Source organism: Myotis lucifugus, unplaced genomic scaffold (assembly GCF_000147115.1).
Source record: "Myotis lucifugus unplaced genomic scaffold, Myoluc2.0 scaffold_14, whole genome shotgun sequence".
NCBI lineage: Eukaryota > Metazoa > Chordata > Mammalia > Chiroptera > Vespertilionidae > Myotis > Myotis lucifugus.
In genome coordinates this window covers 8,684,570-8,700,384 of record NW_005871062.1, presented here as the reverse complement: position 1 = coordinate 8,700,384, position 15,815 = coordinate 8,684,570, and the positions used below count along the sequence as shown (strand labels likewise).

The 15,815-nt window shown below is 39.2% G+C and overlaps 2 protein-coding genes across 12 annotated transcripts in view; both read right to left on the bottom strand.

Annotated features, from left to right (window-relative positions):
- Positions 1-331: 331 nt before the first annotated feature.
- Positions 332-14,224, bottom strand: CRYGS (crystallin gamma S). 3 transcript variants are annotated; one of them, XM_023750580.1, is made up of 4 exons: positions 14,134-14,224; positions 5,593-5,634; positions 1,064-1,306; positions 332-701 (listed from the first exon to the last, which is right to left on the bottom strand). In XM_023750580.1, exons 2-4 carry the CDS (start codon positions 5,611-5,613, stop codon positions 429-431), a joined length of 537 nt encoding a protein of 178 aa, XP_023606348.1. In that variant the 5' UTR covers positions 5,614-5,634; positions 14,134-14,224; the 3' UTR covers positions 332-428. The 3 variants fall into 3 exon arrangements, with proteins under 3 accessions (XP_023606348.1, XP_023606349.1, XP_006084878.3); XM_023750581.1 differs by lacking the exon at positions 14,134-14,224 and adding an exon at positions 5,831-5,939; XM_006084816.3 differs by lacking the exon at positions 14,134-14,224 and having other exon boundaries at positions 5,593-5,719.
- Positions 923-15,815, bottom strand: part of TBCCD1 (TBCC domain containing 1) — a 36,853-nt gene continuing 21,960 nt past the window's right edge. For 2 of the 9 annotated variants that reach the window (XM_023750574.1, XM_023750575.1), the window contains exons 7-8: positions 8,392-8,415; positions 5,862-6,027 (exon numbers count right to left, since the gene is read on the bottom strand). In XM_023750574.1, coding sequence (XP_023606342.1) covers positions 5,877-6,027; positions 8,392-8,415 — 175 coding nt within the window. In that variant the 3' untranslated portion in view covers positions 5,862-5,876. Of the gene's footprint in view, positions 1,307-5,861; positions 6,028-7,979; positions 8,416-8,491; positions 8,917-14,133; positions 14,285-15,815 lie in introns of those variants that run through there. The other 7 variants (XR_002828223.1, XM_023750576.1, XM_023750579.1 and 4 more) reach the window with 7 other exon arrangements.

The window sequence follows — 15,815 nt, the reverse complement described above, 5'->3', positions numbered from 1 at the left end:
CTAAGTATCCTGGTCCCGTCATTCACAAGCTGGTGAACTTGGGCAAGTTTTTAATTCTCTAAACTTCTGGTTCCTTATTCATAAGATGCAGATGAACCACCTCTTTTTCAGGATTGTTGTGAAGAGAAAATGGCATAATAAAAGCACTCAATGAATGGCAGCTATTATTATAGTACCTGTGAATTAACACAAAATTAGCAACATGTGGCACTATGATTTTCTAGTCTTTTTCATGCAGTCTCATTTTGAGTTAGTTGCTTTGTATAACTGCCCACTCTGGTGGATACTATTTGATCCCTAAGAGTGTTTAAGGAGAGGCAACAGTCAACAGTGGAGTGCATGCCAATTGTTTTATTTATGATGCCTATTTGATGACAAGGCCAGCAGTGTTTGGCCCCTAGGAAGAAGCTTATGGCCCATCCATGTCATTACTCTACAACGCGGCGGAAAGACTGGACAGCTGGGGAAGCTGCACCCCATTCGATGGGCTTCCGGTACTCCTTCTTGTCCAGAAGGTACTGCCTGCCGTGATAGTTGGGTAGCTCGTAGAAAATCCAGGCACCCTCCAGCACCTTACAGGAGTAGAGCTCTCGCATGTGAAACTGCTCCATGATGGAAGGACAGTCTTCAGTGGTTTCATACATCTGACCATTAAAATCCCCTTTCTCAAAGATCTGAATCTTATACTGGCCTCCACTAGACTAAAAAAACAGAAGGAAACGAACAGTAACCATTATGGAAATCACCAGCAGGTCACAGACTCAGAGAACAGGATGGTTCAGAACCCACCATCTTGAAATCTAGATGATCCAAACTCCCATCCCCACTGTGCACTGACTGAAACAGCTGACTTAAAAGCTTAATTCCTTAAAATCCTCAAGAGGTAGCAAAAGTGCTATGGAAATAATTAGTGTATTCAGTCTTATGATGAACTGAGCTAAGATTTTATTTAAGCCTCCACAGCCAAAAAAGACAGCTTCCCATTAAGAAGTAGAAAAACCTCAAAAAAACTTTCACGTAAAACAAAAAAGCGTGGAGACAGTGAGAGTGCCACCAGGCTCACCAGATGAACAGCCCTGCAGGAGCCCAGGCGATCGTTGAGGCCCATCCAATGCTGGTATTCAGGGTACTCGCCCCGAGGTAAGATGTACATGTACCCAGCAAAGTTGGGCCTTTCATACACAGCCCAGGTGCCTCTTTCCACTCTAATGGAGTTGCAGCGATTCAGGTACATGTGGAAATCTGCACAGTCGCAATCACAGTCATAGTGGCGGCCTTGAAATTTTTTGTCTTCATAGAAAGTAATCTGAAGTACAGGGCAAACAAAGAGAACTGAGCAGTTGGGTGGCATCATTCATACATAAGATAAAAATTAAGAGCATACTCCCCACTTCAGAAATTCCTTCCTTCTCCATTTTTGCTCTACCTTATAACATTTTTGCTCTACTTTATAACATTTACCTTCTGACAGACAACTTTGGTTGTCAACGATAGGAATGAGTACTTTCTGAGGGCTTAACATAAAAAAAACAAAAAGTACTCTAATATAAGCCGGCAATTTCAGACTCAAGCTCACTGCTTCCTGCTTTTTGTTCCCACGGCTCACTGTACTTATCACATTACACAATAAATTATCTACTAATATGTCTCTCTCTCCCACCAGACCTCCTAGTGGACTTCTTTCAAGGGTGAAGACCAAACCTCATTTGTGCTAAAAACCACTGTGCCCAGCACTTGTCAGCCCCTCAATAAATGTTTGGTGAAGGCAAATAAGTGTAAATGCAGGTATTCATTCTAGGTGAAATAGAAGATACATAGGAAAAATAAACAGACCTTAACTTTAGAGAACTTATTTTAGATGGATAGAGCATGAAAATATACCATATTATGTTCTGTATTATTTTATTGCCAAGAAAATTGTTGCAAAGTAACAACATGTTCTGTTTCAAGCTCTTCCCCAGTTTCTAACAGAATGCTTGGGGTACCCCCTTGGATCTGTGATGGCCTTGGAAAACATGCAGCCCTGCAAAACGAAATAATAAACCTGGGCTCTAGAGCTGCATCTCCATAATCAGCCCCACTACCTTAGTCAAGCCGTCTCTCGGCTCCAAGTCCTATTTGTCAAATGAAAGGAATAGACTACATTGGTCGTCCTGGCTGTGAAATAAAACTCAGAGCTTTTCTGGTTGAAATAGGGGATAGAGTTACAAGAAATAACCCAGGTTTTCATGAAACAGTGTCTGACAACCACTAGACCAAATGGGCTATAATTCCTCAACCAAAAATCAATGCTAGGTTATCATTTAAAACTGAAGTCACAGGCATCATAAGAAGTTAATTCCCTGGCGTTATGCTGCCACCTTGTGACTCTTTGCTCTATCGGTTTAAAAGGAGAAAACCAGGAGGAGCAGAGCCAACTAGTCTGGAGAGGATCTTCTAGGTGAGGTTTGAAGGCTAAGTAGGGGTTTTCTCAACAGGCAAAGGAAAAAGGATAGCCTGTTCAAAGGAATAAAGGAGTGAGAGATTATGAGCCATTGTAGGGGCCATTACATTGAGTATTTGTTAAGTATTAGGAAATAAAGGCAGAAAAGAGACACAGGAGCCATGCTAGAATCCCTTTGGTGATAATGCGGGAGATGTACCTGGAAATAGATGGTTGTTATAGGCAAGGTAAGTGATGAGGGCCAATGGAAAGGCAATGGCAATGTGAATGATGATGAGAAAACGTGCAAAAGAAATTTAGGGTTTGGTGACTAATTAGATGCAGAGAATAAAGGTGAGAAGAAACCAAGAATGACTCACAAATGGACATAAAACCTCATTCTCTTCCACCCCATGTAGTTCTTTCTAGATGGTTCCCTACTAATAATTATTTCCTTCTATCTTAATCTCCCCTTTACCTTTCCCATTTCATCTCTTTTATTTCCTGTTCCCTAAAAGCTTCTTTCCCACCCCTAATCATCTACTTTATCTCCTTTCGCCCCTTCCCAAATTCATCTCTTCAGCTCCTTTTCCAATTTTAGCGCAGCATATACCGTGGGGCCTTGACTTACGAGTGTCCCGACTAATGAGTTTTTCGAGATATGAGCCGTCTCTCCGCCGATTTTTTGCTTTGAGTTGCGAGCTAAAATTCGGGTTACGAGCCAGCTTCAGATACCCCACCGCTAGTTGGCCCAGCGAACATCACAGTGAACACCACAACATCGGCCCAGCATCACGTGTCTCACTCGTTCACTTTATGATTTCACATACGAGTAATTTGAGTTACGAGCTCCGTCACGGAACGAATTAAACTCGTAAGTCAAGGCCCCACTGTACTAGTATTTAAAGATATATGGTGCCCCTGTTTACAGATAAAAAAACAAAGAAAATAAAATAGCAGCACCACTAGTCCCTGGCTCTGTGACTTGAACAAGCCATTGAATCTCTCTGAGGCTCAGTCTCTTCATTTGTAAAACTGGATCATCGTATCTACTGCACAGGATTGCTCTGAGGGTCCAATGCGATAATGTAGATAAAGCAATTAGTTTAATACCTAGTTCCTAATTGCCAATAAGCTTTTCTTATAGTTGTTACAGAAAAAGAAGTTAATTAACTTTCTTATGGTCACTATGTAGTGACCAGTTAGTTGCAGGCAAGTGAGAGGACTGCAGTGCAAATTCCTGGTTAGTAATCTGTGGTTCATTTTATTTTACTTTATTTTCCCTTTTGCTGTCTTCCTACCTACACAGCTATCCCTGTTTGACAAATAGAATTTACTCTCTTAGAAACAGAACAAGACTGATTCTGAGTCTGAGGGGTTTTTCCCAAAACCTGTGAAAAGATCTTTAGGAAAATCAAGGTAACATTTCTATGAATAGATAGACCCAAGTTCTTAATTCAACTTACCTTTGGTTTTCAGCCAACTAATCACAAAAGAGCCTTTGCAAGGGATATGTTATGGGAAATTTAGTATCATCTTTTTCCTTCATTGTTTCTCACATTTACTGCCTTCTGCACATGTGTCTGACTGACATCAATAGCTGAGAAGTGAAATATACACGATATTCTACAAGTTCACCTTGCTGTCCAACCTCCCAGCAGAGCAGCTAACCATCCTAAGAGTGAAACAAAGCACTAATGTTGCCATGGAACTATTACTGAGCTCCAGGACCAAGCTCACCTTTCAGGGAGACCTTCTAACTCTCAGGGCCCAGAGAATGTTGCAAATCTACTCACTTTCCATTTGTAGGTCTATGAAGTCTACTCTATGGTCAGCTAAGAGAAGGTTTTAACTTTTGGGGGTGGGAGGGGAATCTGCAGAAAAGGCTAAGAAATGTGCAGATTTGCCTAAAATTTCAAAATTCCTCTTGTTTTCAAGTTGACTTTTTGAAAAATAGCCTACTAATCCAATGTGGCAGAAAGAAAAGTGTCTCAAGTATTCCAGAGGCAACAAAAACAAACACAGTATGTTCTTTCTGACAAGCCCTTAACTCCTCTGATTAAACTGCTAGCAAGACAGTGGGAAAGGGAGAGTAAGAGAAAGAGATGCAGTCTTCTTTGGTCTAGCTAACAAAGGTTATTTAACTTAAGCAAAAGTCCAGCCAGAAGAAATGAGAGAGCACACCATTACTACTTCGGAAATCTCTGAAAGCAGGGATGTTTTCATCTAAGGTGATTTTGTAACAGCTTTCCATCGAGGTACATGGATATCTCTCTAGGACTGCACATTCTCAGTGGGATGTGCTTGGCATATTATCAAGAAATTCAGAGCACTAAAGACACTGTCTCATTTTTCTCCTTCTGAATAACAAGTATGATTATTAGTTCTATTTTCTAAAAGGAAAATAATCAGGCACTAACCAGTTCTAGAACATATTAATAGGTGCTCTCTAAAATGATGCAATGGGTTTGAAAGTTTTTGAAGTAAAAAGTCGGGGTGGGGGGTGGGGGATGGGGGGAATCAGGAACAAATGGCTTTGCTTCAGTCCCTGGTCAGTGGAAGAGCTAAAAAGAGAATGAAGGTACATTCCCTCATTCCCAAAGCCCTGCCTCAGGATAAAATAGCCAGTTCAACAACTGTAAATCAAATATTTAAAGGTAATTTTCTTAACTTAATAAGCACTTTATTTGGGGCAAAGGGTTAGAGTAACTGCTTGAATGAAGAGGATATGTAGGATTTAATTCTCTTGATTGTTCCATCCACCTTGGCCTTTTAAAATATTAATGGCTGAGGCTAAATTTCATAAAACAAAATTTTCATTGAATACCAAAAGCTTTCTGCTTCACATAATCCTCTGATCAGCATACCTATTCCTGTGGAAGTGCATGGAATATTAGTTTCTGGAAGACAGAAATCATGGTATTTACATGTTATATACTTGTACAGTATTCAACATAGCACCACACATACTGATAACCCCTTAACGAACTGTTTGATAATTCTGTTAGAGAATATAATAAGCATGTCTTAATCTTCTCTCCCTATCCTAACCTTCTAAACACTATCATACTCACCAGCAGGGAAAGTAGCTAAAGCTTTTCTACATGTTTTTTTCAATGTATCATTAGGTAAAAAGAAAGTAGTTAGGCTAAAAATCAGCATTTATTTACCTTTGTTCCAGTTTTAGACATTTTTGATGGGTTTCTCCAGTGCTGAAATCCAGGAATAGATTCAGAGTTAGAGGCACAGAGACATTTATACTGGGATGGTTTCAAGTCAAACATTTGCTTGGTCATGAGAATAGGATCCAAAAATTGAGTCAGTCATTTACAAACTATTGATGGTTTCTAGAAAAACAATTGGGATTATAAAATAAAGGAAAGCTTCAGTACCCACTTTCATGCTTACCAAGCCTTGCTGAATGACAGACTTTGCTGAGTCAAGACACCAAAACTCAGCCAAAGTTTTCAGAATAAAAAATAAAAATGGTCCTCTTACACGGTAAATTTGGTTTTCTAGAAAGCAGCCACCTTGAAATCCCAAATATCTTTTTTTTCTTCAATAAAACTTGCAGGAGATGAGTCAAAAGGATATCCTCTATTTCTGAACAGAAGTGACATGTTGCAAAGCAACAAAATTTACATAGCTTAAAAGAAATGCATGATCTTGTGTTTGAATAAAAAAATCACAACAAAGGACATCTTTGTAACAATTAGCAAAAATCCTATACAATAGAGGTAATATGCAAATTGACCCTCACTCCATCACGCCATCACAAGATGGCTGTGCCCACAGTGGAGGCGGGGTTCCTATAATGAGCGATCAGCAGGGACCTGAGGCTGTGGGGCACTGGGCCGGGGTGGGGGACCTGAGGCTGCACCCCCTGCACGGTGGGGCTTGACGGGGGACCTCAGGCTGCGCCCCCGCCCCAGCGCCGGGGGACCTGAGGCTGCGCCCCCCACCTGGCGGGGCTTGACAGGGGACCTGAGGCTGTGCCCCCCCACCTGGCGGGGCTTGACAAGGGTGAAGTCGACTAGGTCTGGATCTCACCCAATGGGGGTGGGGCCGGCTGGGTTTGGGTCTCGTGCGATTTTGAGGTGCATGCGGGTGGGCGGGGACTTGACTCTGGGTCCCACGGCATGCCTCAGACTCTGACAGGAGGAAGATTTTCATATACATTTTACTAATTTTCTTTCATCTCTGATACTTCTATTATAGAGAAAGGGCAAATAGCAATATTAAAATACTAGAGGCACAATGCACGAAGATTCGCACAATAGGCCTTCCTTCCCCTGGCTGCCAGCACCGGTTTTCTTCTGGTACCCGGGACCCAGGTCTTTGGTCCGGCCACAGCGGAGAAGCCAAGCCTCTTCAGTCTTCAGTCATCTTCAGTCTTCGCTCGGGCTGCCATCTTTATTGGGTTAATTTGCATACTCATCCTGATTGGCTGGTGGGCATAGCGGAGTGATGACCAATTTACATATTTCTCTTTTATTAGTGTATATTTCCTTAATTAATTCCCTTTTAATGTGCATGAATTTCATGCACTGGGCCACTAGTTTTAATATAAACTGTAAATTAGATAATACTATAGTGCCAATGTTAAACTTCTGAAATTTAATCATTGTACTATGACTAGCTAGGTAAGAGAATGTCTGTGTTTTTATGAAATAGATGCTAATGTATTTAGGAGTAAGGGCCCAAGATGACTGCAACCTACTCTCAAATCATTGAGCAAAAGAAAGTAATCTATATATATAAAAGACTAATATGCAAAGTGTCCCCATGGGAGTTCGACCAGGAGATTGGGAGTTCTATTGCTCACTATGATGTGCGCTGACCACCAGGGGGCAGTGCAGAATGAAGGAAGGCCTCGGTCAACCCTGATCACTGGCCAGACCTTAGGACCCCACCTGTGCATGAATTCCGTGCACTGGTCCTCTAGTAATACTGTATAAAGAGTGGTAAAGTGAAATGTTGCAAAATGTTAACACTTGGTGAATCTATGTAGGAATTCAGATTCTTACAACTGTTAAGTTGCAAATTTTTTAAACACACACATACACACACACACACACACACACACACACACACACAATTCTAATCCACAAGAAAGGGTGCTACATATGTAGCCTAACACAGAAAGCTACTATAGGGACTCTTGAATTTGCAAAGGTTTAGCTAAGCCAGGTGGCATTTCTCTGCAATATCATACTGGGACCTGTTTAGAGAACATGTTGGCATTTAATATACCTCTGACTTTAAGAATGAGATTACATCTTATATATGCTAAAAAAGACCACACACACACACACACACACACACACACACGAAAAAAACCCCACCTCCATTTTACTTTTCCTGGTCAATATATTTTTCTCAAAAGTCCAACTTCCTCATCTTTCTACCAACCAAGTATCCAACAAATATTTTTATAAATGAGATGCCCCAAGATATATTATGGTCAATTCAGAAAATGATAAATGTACCTTGATATGAGAAACAAAGTATTCAGTTATATGTGTAGTTTTGAGAATTTTATAAATTTTAAAGAAAGTAATTAATACCATTAATTTTATTAACCAACAGCAATTTACAAAATACACTTCCATAACTCCAATGTTTATGTGATAACACTCTGCTTGCTCGCATTTCACCTTAAAATAAAACTATGAAAACCTCAATTAGAATTAACACAGTCTGAGGTTTAATTTTCATTTTAGAAATAAAAGATCAAGCCCTTTTTTGATATAATTACTAATTAAATAGTCAATGAGCAGATAAAACAACATTTATCAGCAACCAGATTCATTTTACTAATTTGATAATTGTTTTACATTATCTTAAAGAACACAGCTTTCCCAATCAAATGTAAACTTTATTTTGATATAACATCACAGAATAACACTGGGAACCTTTTCAAAAGTTAAAAGTGAAGCTTAACTTTTTATCAAAAGGAGAAAATTACTTTTAGAGCTTTGTTTATTGAAAATCTGAAGCAAAAAATGAAAAATAAAGATTTTACAGTTTAAGTTTCATACTTTAAGGACTAAAATATCTTTGTACAAAACTATCTCTGCTATATTTATATACCAACAATCATACTTTCTTTCCAATTATTTTTGAAGAAAAGTAGCTATTTCTTTTTAAATAGTTACAAAGAACTATAGAACTCTTAACACCAGAAAGGATGAAACCCTTTTATAATACAAATTAAAATGTGAAGTTAACTTTTAAATCTACATTCAATCACTGTAATATGAACATATATACAATGGGACTGACTTCATCAACTTTTCATTTTGGCATCACAAAGATGAATCTTCTGATATTCTATAAACAGTACATTTATATGGTAATTAGTTTACCTAAAATTCAACTGAAATGGTAATAAATGAGTATAGAATGGAAATCAAGGAAGAGAAAGCCCAAAGTCATTTAAAGTAACAAGAGCACCTTCCCAATGAATAGCTTCCATTCATGTTTCCAGGGCCCTGAAGATAAAAGAAAAATTTAAATTAACCATATTTTCTATTGCCTTCCTGCAAATAATTAGGAAAAAAACCCTTGTAATTATAAAATCACATAAATTTTCAAGGTCTGAGATTAATTAGGAGTAATAAAATACATAAAGTTTAAAGATAATTATATTCCTTTTTCTCTGAGGAACACACTAGTTCATAATAAAAAAAAGAGATTCATACATAAACCTTAAAAATTAGCAGGTTATTAGGATTAGTTTAAACTAAAATTTTACCGTTATAGTTCCCATCCTATATAATAAAAGGCTAATATGCAAATCGACCGAACTGTGGAATGACAGGTCACTATGACGTGCACTGACCACCAGGGGGCAGACGCTCAATGTAGGAGCTGCTCCCTGGTGGTCAGTGTGCTCCCCCTGTGGAAGTGCCACTCAGCCAGAAGCTGGGCTCACAGCTGGCTAATGCAGCAGCAGTGGTGGGAGCCTCTCCCGCCTCCACAACAGCACTAAGGACCCCTCAGGGTCCCGGACTGCGAGAGGGCTCAGGCCAGGCTGAGGGGACCCCCCCCTCCCCCCGCTCAGTGCACGAATGTTGTGCTCTGGGCCTCTAGTTTCTTTATAATCTTCATCAGATTTCCAATTCTTTGTGTTTTGTTTATTTTTTAAAATTTTGGGCCATATTAGCATTTTTTTAAAATATGTTTTTATTGATTTTTTTTTTTTTTAAGAGAGAGAGGAAGGGAGAGGGATAGAGAGAAACATCATCGATTGGCTGCCTCCTGCATGCTCCCTACAGGGAATGGAGCCCACAACCAGGGTATGTGCCCTGACTGGGAATCGAACCAGTGACCTCTTGTTCATGGGTTGATGCTTAACCACTGAGCCACACCAGCCAAGCAGATTTCCAGTTCTTAATCATAGCATTTACTAACTAAATATTGTAAATTTCTTTAGTAAAAATAACTTTTAAAAATGCAAACAATATATAAAGTAAACAATAAGGAATTAGTACACAGCTTTAGAAAACAGTTGAGCAGTTAGTCAAAAGTTAAACATATGACCTTCCACTCCTAGGTATACACCCAAGAAAAATAAAAACATTTCTATATTAAAACTTATACACAAAAGTTCATAGCAGCATTATTCACAATAGCTAAAAAGTGGAAACAACTCAAATGTCCATCAACTGATGAACAGATAAAGTGCAGTATAATCTATATAATGGAGTATTATCCAGTCATAAAAAGGACTGACATGCTGAGATGCTACATGGATGAACCTTGAAAACATTATGCTAAGTGAAAAATACCAGATATAAAGGCCACATGTTATATGATTTCATTTATATGAAATGTCCAGAGTTGACAAATTAAGAAATATTAGCGACTGTCAAATACTGGGGGAAAAGAAGATATCCACAGTTGGAGGAATAAGGAGTAACTGTCTATGTGTTTGGGGTTTATTTTTAGGGTGATGAAAATGTTCTGGGTTAATGGTGATGGTTGTACAAACTTGTGAATATAATAAAAGCTGCTGAATTTTTAACTTTAGAAAGGTGATTTGTAAGTAAGTGAATTATAGTTCAATAAAAAAACTTAAAATGTTTTCCCAGTCTCATTTCTTAAAGATAACTACTGTTAATAATTTATTATCTTTTAGAAATTTTAAGGCATATAATTAGCATATAAATATGTGTGATAATCTTTTCCTTTTTTCAAACACACAAGGGAACATTTTACACACACATTCATCCCACACCTCCCACCCCTGGCTCAGCGATCATTCAATATCAGCACATTCAGATACACCTCATCCTTTTAAAAGAGCATTCCATGACATGAATGCACCAGTTCATTAGGCACCAGTCCTCTATTGAGAAGCATGTGGGTTGTTTCCAGTCTACAGCTATTTCAAACAATCCTGCAATGAACATAGTTTTTACAGAGATCTTTCCATACATGAGTGTATTTATAAGATAAATCTAAAAAGTGAAATTACTAAGTCAAAGAATACATGTATTTTTAATTTTGATTTTGCCAAACTATCCTCCAAAGAGGTTGCACAAATTTACACTTTCCCCAATGGTAAGTGAAATGTCTTGCCAGTGTTGTATACCATCAGTTTTTTATCTTTGCCAATTCGATAGATGAAAAATAGTATCCTATATTTCTTTAATTTTAAGTGAAAGTATCTTTGTGTTTTGTATTTTTTCTACCTATTTATGTCCTTTGTTTTTCTATTGTCAATCTTTAAAATGGCAAAGTATACTAATGTCTATAAAAAGAATACTACAGAGAAACCAAGATGGCGGCATAGGTAAACACCGGAAATTGCTGCCTCCCACAACAAATTCAAAAATACAACTAAAAGACAAAACGGACATCATCCAGAACCACAGCAAGGCTGGCTGAGTGGAAATTCTACAACTAGAAGGAAAGAGAAAAGCACACTGAGACTCAGAGGAGGTGCAGAGGTGCGGAAGTGCAGAGGTACAGAGGCGCACAGGGCAAGGGCTGGCAACTGAGGACACGGCTGTCTTTTTGAATCAGGAGGGAGTCACAAGCTCCCGACTGCTCTGAACTCCAGTTCCGGGTGAGTCTCTGGGGACCCAGACTCATACAGGGAGAAACTGGACTGTCTGGCGGCGGCGGGCAGAACTCGGAATTCGAGGGCGGCTTTCTCTCAAAGGTGCTTGCAGCGATTACCAGGACACTGAGACGCGGGGCCCCCTAGGGCAGGGCTGAGGATCAGCCATAGCTGCTTGCTCTGCCCTGTTGATTCCCTGAGACCCTGCCCCACCCAAGCTGCGGCAGAGGCTTTTGCATATGAATGCCCTGGCCCTTTGCAATCTGAAAATTACCTAACAAACTGCAACTGGGCCAGACAGACCCAGAACTTCCAAGAGAAGGCCCAAGGCCCCAGAGCAGCTTGCATTGCTTCACAGCTGGGCCTCATTTGGGCACCTCCAAACCCCAAACAAGGAAGGGGAATCTGCAGATCTCTTCATAGCTCCTGCTGGGTAGCCTCAGGCAGAGGCTAAATTAGCACCTCCTTAGATCCAAGAGCCAGTGTACCCAGTGGTCAGAGTGGGACCATCCAGATTACAACTCCTCAGATCCATAAGGGACACACTCAGGGGGCAAACTCAGCGAGCACCAAAGCCCCACTGAAGCAAGTCTTGCCCCGGAGGGGTGTCTTCAGCACAGAAGTTCTCCCACTGTAGACACAGCTGACTCTCACAGCCAATTGGCCTGGAGGTCAATTCCTCCCAGTGATACCTACAACAATCAAGGCTTAACTACAAAAAGACTGTGCACAAAGCCCACAAAGGGGTGCACCAAGAGTGTCCACCTTAGGTAATTGGGGAGGCTGAGCCACTGGGCCCTATAGGACACCTAGCACACAAAGCCACTCTACCAACACAGGGAAGCATAAAAAATGCGGAGACAAAGAAACAGGACACAAATGACAGAAATGGAGGAAAGCAAACGACTGGATATAGAGTTCAAAACCACACTTTTAAGGTTTTTCAAGAACTTTCTAGAAACCGCTGATAAATTTAGTAAGACCCTCAAAAAGTCTGGTGAGACCGCCGATAAATGTAGTGAGATCCTCAAGAAATCTAGTGAGACCCTCGAGGTTATCAAAAAGGACCAATTAGAAATTAAGCATACACTGACTGAAATAAAGGATATTATGCAGAGTTCCAACAGCAGACTAGAGGATTGCAAGAATCAAGTCAAAGATTTGAAATACGAAGAAGCAAAAAACACCCAACCAGAAAAGCAAAATGAAAAAAAGAATCCAAAAATACGAAGATAGCGTAAGGAGCCTCTGGGACAGCTTCAAGCGCACCAACATCCGAATTATAGGGGTGCCAGAAGAAGAGAGAGAGCAAGATATTGAAAACCTATTTCAAGAAATAATGACAGAAAACTTCCCCTACCTGGTGAAAGAAATAGACTTCCAAGTCTAGGAAGCGCAGAGAACCCCAAACAAAAGGAATCCAAAGAGGACCACACCAAGACACATCATAATTAAAATGCCAAGAGAAAAAGACAAAGAGAGAATCTTAAAAGCAGCAAGAGAAAGACAGTCAGTTACCTACAAGGGAGTAGCCGTACGACTATCAGCTGATTTCTCAACAGAAACTATGCAGGCCAGAAGGGAGTGGCAAGAAATATTCAAAGTGATGAATGCCAAGAACCTACAACCAAGATTACTTTATCCAGCAAAGCTATCATTCAGAATTGAAGGTCAGATAAAGTGCTTCACAGATAAGGAAATCTAAAGGAGTTCATCACCACCAAACCAGTATTATATGAAATGCTGAAAGGTATCCTTTAAGAAGAGGAAGAAGAAAAAGGTAAAGATACAAATTATGAACAACAAATACACATCTATCAACAAGTGAATCTAAAAATCAAGTGAATAAATAATTTGATGAACAGAATAAACTGGTGATTATAATAGAATCAGGGGCATAGAAAGGGAGTGGATTGACTATTCTTGGGGGAGAAAGGGGTGTGGGGGATGCGGGAAGAGAATGGACAAAAATCGTGCACCTATGGATGAAGACAGGATGGGGTGGGAACTGGGTGGAGGGGAGCTCTGGGGGGAAAAAAGAGGAACAACTGTAATAATCTGAACAATAAAGATTTAATAAAAACAAACAAACAAAAAAAAGAATACTACACATTTGGATTAAATAATTTCCATTAATTTTGTCTCTATCCATCTTCTCCTCCATTGAATCTATGATCTCTTAAGAGTTCAGAATTCAAATCTTCATTTGGATTAATTCTGGTAACTTATTAAAGCTCATGTGCAATGAACAAAGACCACCTAATTTATTAATTGGTTTGTGTGTGGAGTGATGGGAAAGAGGAAAGATATGTTATGAAGGTGGAATAAAATTCCTAAAGCTATGTATGGGGAAAGTAGTATCTTTGGACAGTACAAATTTTGCCAGGCAAGAGGCAAAAAAGACAAAACTTGGCTGTTATGTTTGCCCATAATTCAATAGGCTCCACCTAAATATTTTGTTGGTCTTCTCACTATAAACTGTGGCAAACATGGGTATCTAAAGGTCTGTATATGCTGATGGGAGTGGTGGAAAAATTTTGGCAATAGTTGGTAACATAATATTCTGTGCAGTTTTTTTTGTGTGCTTACAATATTTCCCCAAAGTAATTTGTTTTAAGTGGTCTGCATTATAAATGCCTACCTGTGTTTTGATGTAGGAGTCTTATCCTGCTGCTTGTTTGGAACCTGCTGCAGGAGGCACAAGGCTGTCCAGCTGTTGAAGATGTCCTGTATTAATCAACCACTCATAAAACTTATTCTCCACAAGCACCTGGAACTGCTTCCTTTGATCCCTAAAATTGCAGTTGAGAGCAAAAAGAATGTAAAAACAATAATTCATATTAATTTTACTCCAAATGATTAGAAAACACGTTAATGGAATAAATGTTAAATTATTTCTAGTTATCCATTTGTTCTCTCCAAATAACTGTTCTGTTCAGTTCTGTACATTAGACCATCACCCTCCAAAATTAATTTAGTCAAATACAATGCCCTCCTTGTAAAGAGTTATCAGTAACTATATACTTTGTCCTACTGTGGTTATTTACTGAGGACCAAGTAATGCTGCATAGTGTTCTGACTTAAGGGGATAAATGTGCAAAGGAGAAGAGACAAGGCTGCTGTCCAGGAGGGTCTGTACTGTACGACTCCAGAGGACGCCATTCACAATGTGATCTGTGTAGTCTATGTGCTTTATGGATGTATATTCTAGTAGGGAAGATAGGTAATAAATAAAATAAATATATGATATGAACTTAAGTAGTTGTAAATGCCTTCAAGAAAAATACAGCAGAGTAAGGGAATGGAGAGTACTGAGAATGCTATTTTAGAATAGGAATGAACAAAGAAACCTTCTCTAAAATAACACTTAAGTAGAGGTCTGAATGAAGTGATGGATTGAGCAAATAAATATCTGGAGAAAAACATTCCAGGCAGAGGAAAACAAGAAGTGCAAAAGTTCTAAAATGAGAGCATATTAATATGATCAAGATAAGAAAGATAAGAGTAGCTTCTGACAATGAGGAACTAGCTTAGTACTATCAGGTCTTAATGTAGCTGTGTTGTTTGTCTGTTGAACATAAACAAATCCACAGAAGATCCACATTACACAAAACCACTCTGGGATGATAATAGATTAAGGCAAGGACACGACCACTCCATAATCTTCTCAGTCCAGACAAAAGACAAAACATTTTGTGGTCCAAACCACAAAATAACCAAACATTACCCTTTCCAGGCTAATAAGTAATTGCTGCTTCTTTACAATTATAGTTTTAGCTCCACTTTATTCTTCCTGCCTTTAGTACAAAAATTATTAAGCCAAATCATAGAATCTCTTGCTTCCACATAGCATCCAACTCACAACAAAGCCTTGCTTCCTAGAACCCTCCCTCAAATCACCTAACACAAGTCAAAACCCAGTAAGTTCTTTTTAACACCTGTTTCCTGAAATGAAACACAATTCTCTCCCTACTTGCAATGAGTAATAAGACCCAGCTTTGTTCTATATATCCATTCCTGGTGATCTTTGGTCCAAGGACAATGGCTAAGTAATAGCAAGAAGATTGTACATGGGCAGAAGGGGAATAAATGAAGAAAAGAACAGCAGGAGGGCTGGTAGTATGGTAAAGATTTTAGATTTTATTCCAGGGTATGATGGGAAGTCATTAGAGGGGTCAGAGCAGAAAAATGATACGATCTAATCATTTTTATTACACTGTTCGCCAATCTTGTCTTCAAATTGATCAACAACTCTTCTAGTTTTCCCTATAATCCCAAAGGTCAAATTGAGTGCTTTTTCCTTGGTTTAGGGGTAATCCCTGA

Bases quoted from the DNA above. Each gene is read 5' to 3' on its own strand.
- CRYGS (XM_006084816.3), bottom strand. From the start codon at position 5,718: ATGACCAAGCAAATGTTTGACTTGAAACCATCCCAGTATAAATGTCTC. The intron at 1,307-5,592 runs GTAAATAAATGC...CCTGTACTTCAG, and splicing joins TGTCTAAAACTGGAACAAAG to ATTACTTTCTATGAAGACAA. The intron at 702-1,063 runs GTGAGCCTGGTG...CTGTTTTTTTAG, and splicing joins CCTGCAGGGCTGTTCATCTG to TCTAGTGGAGGCCAGTATAA.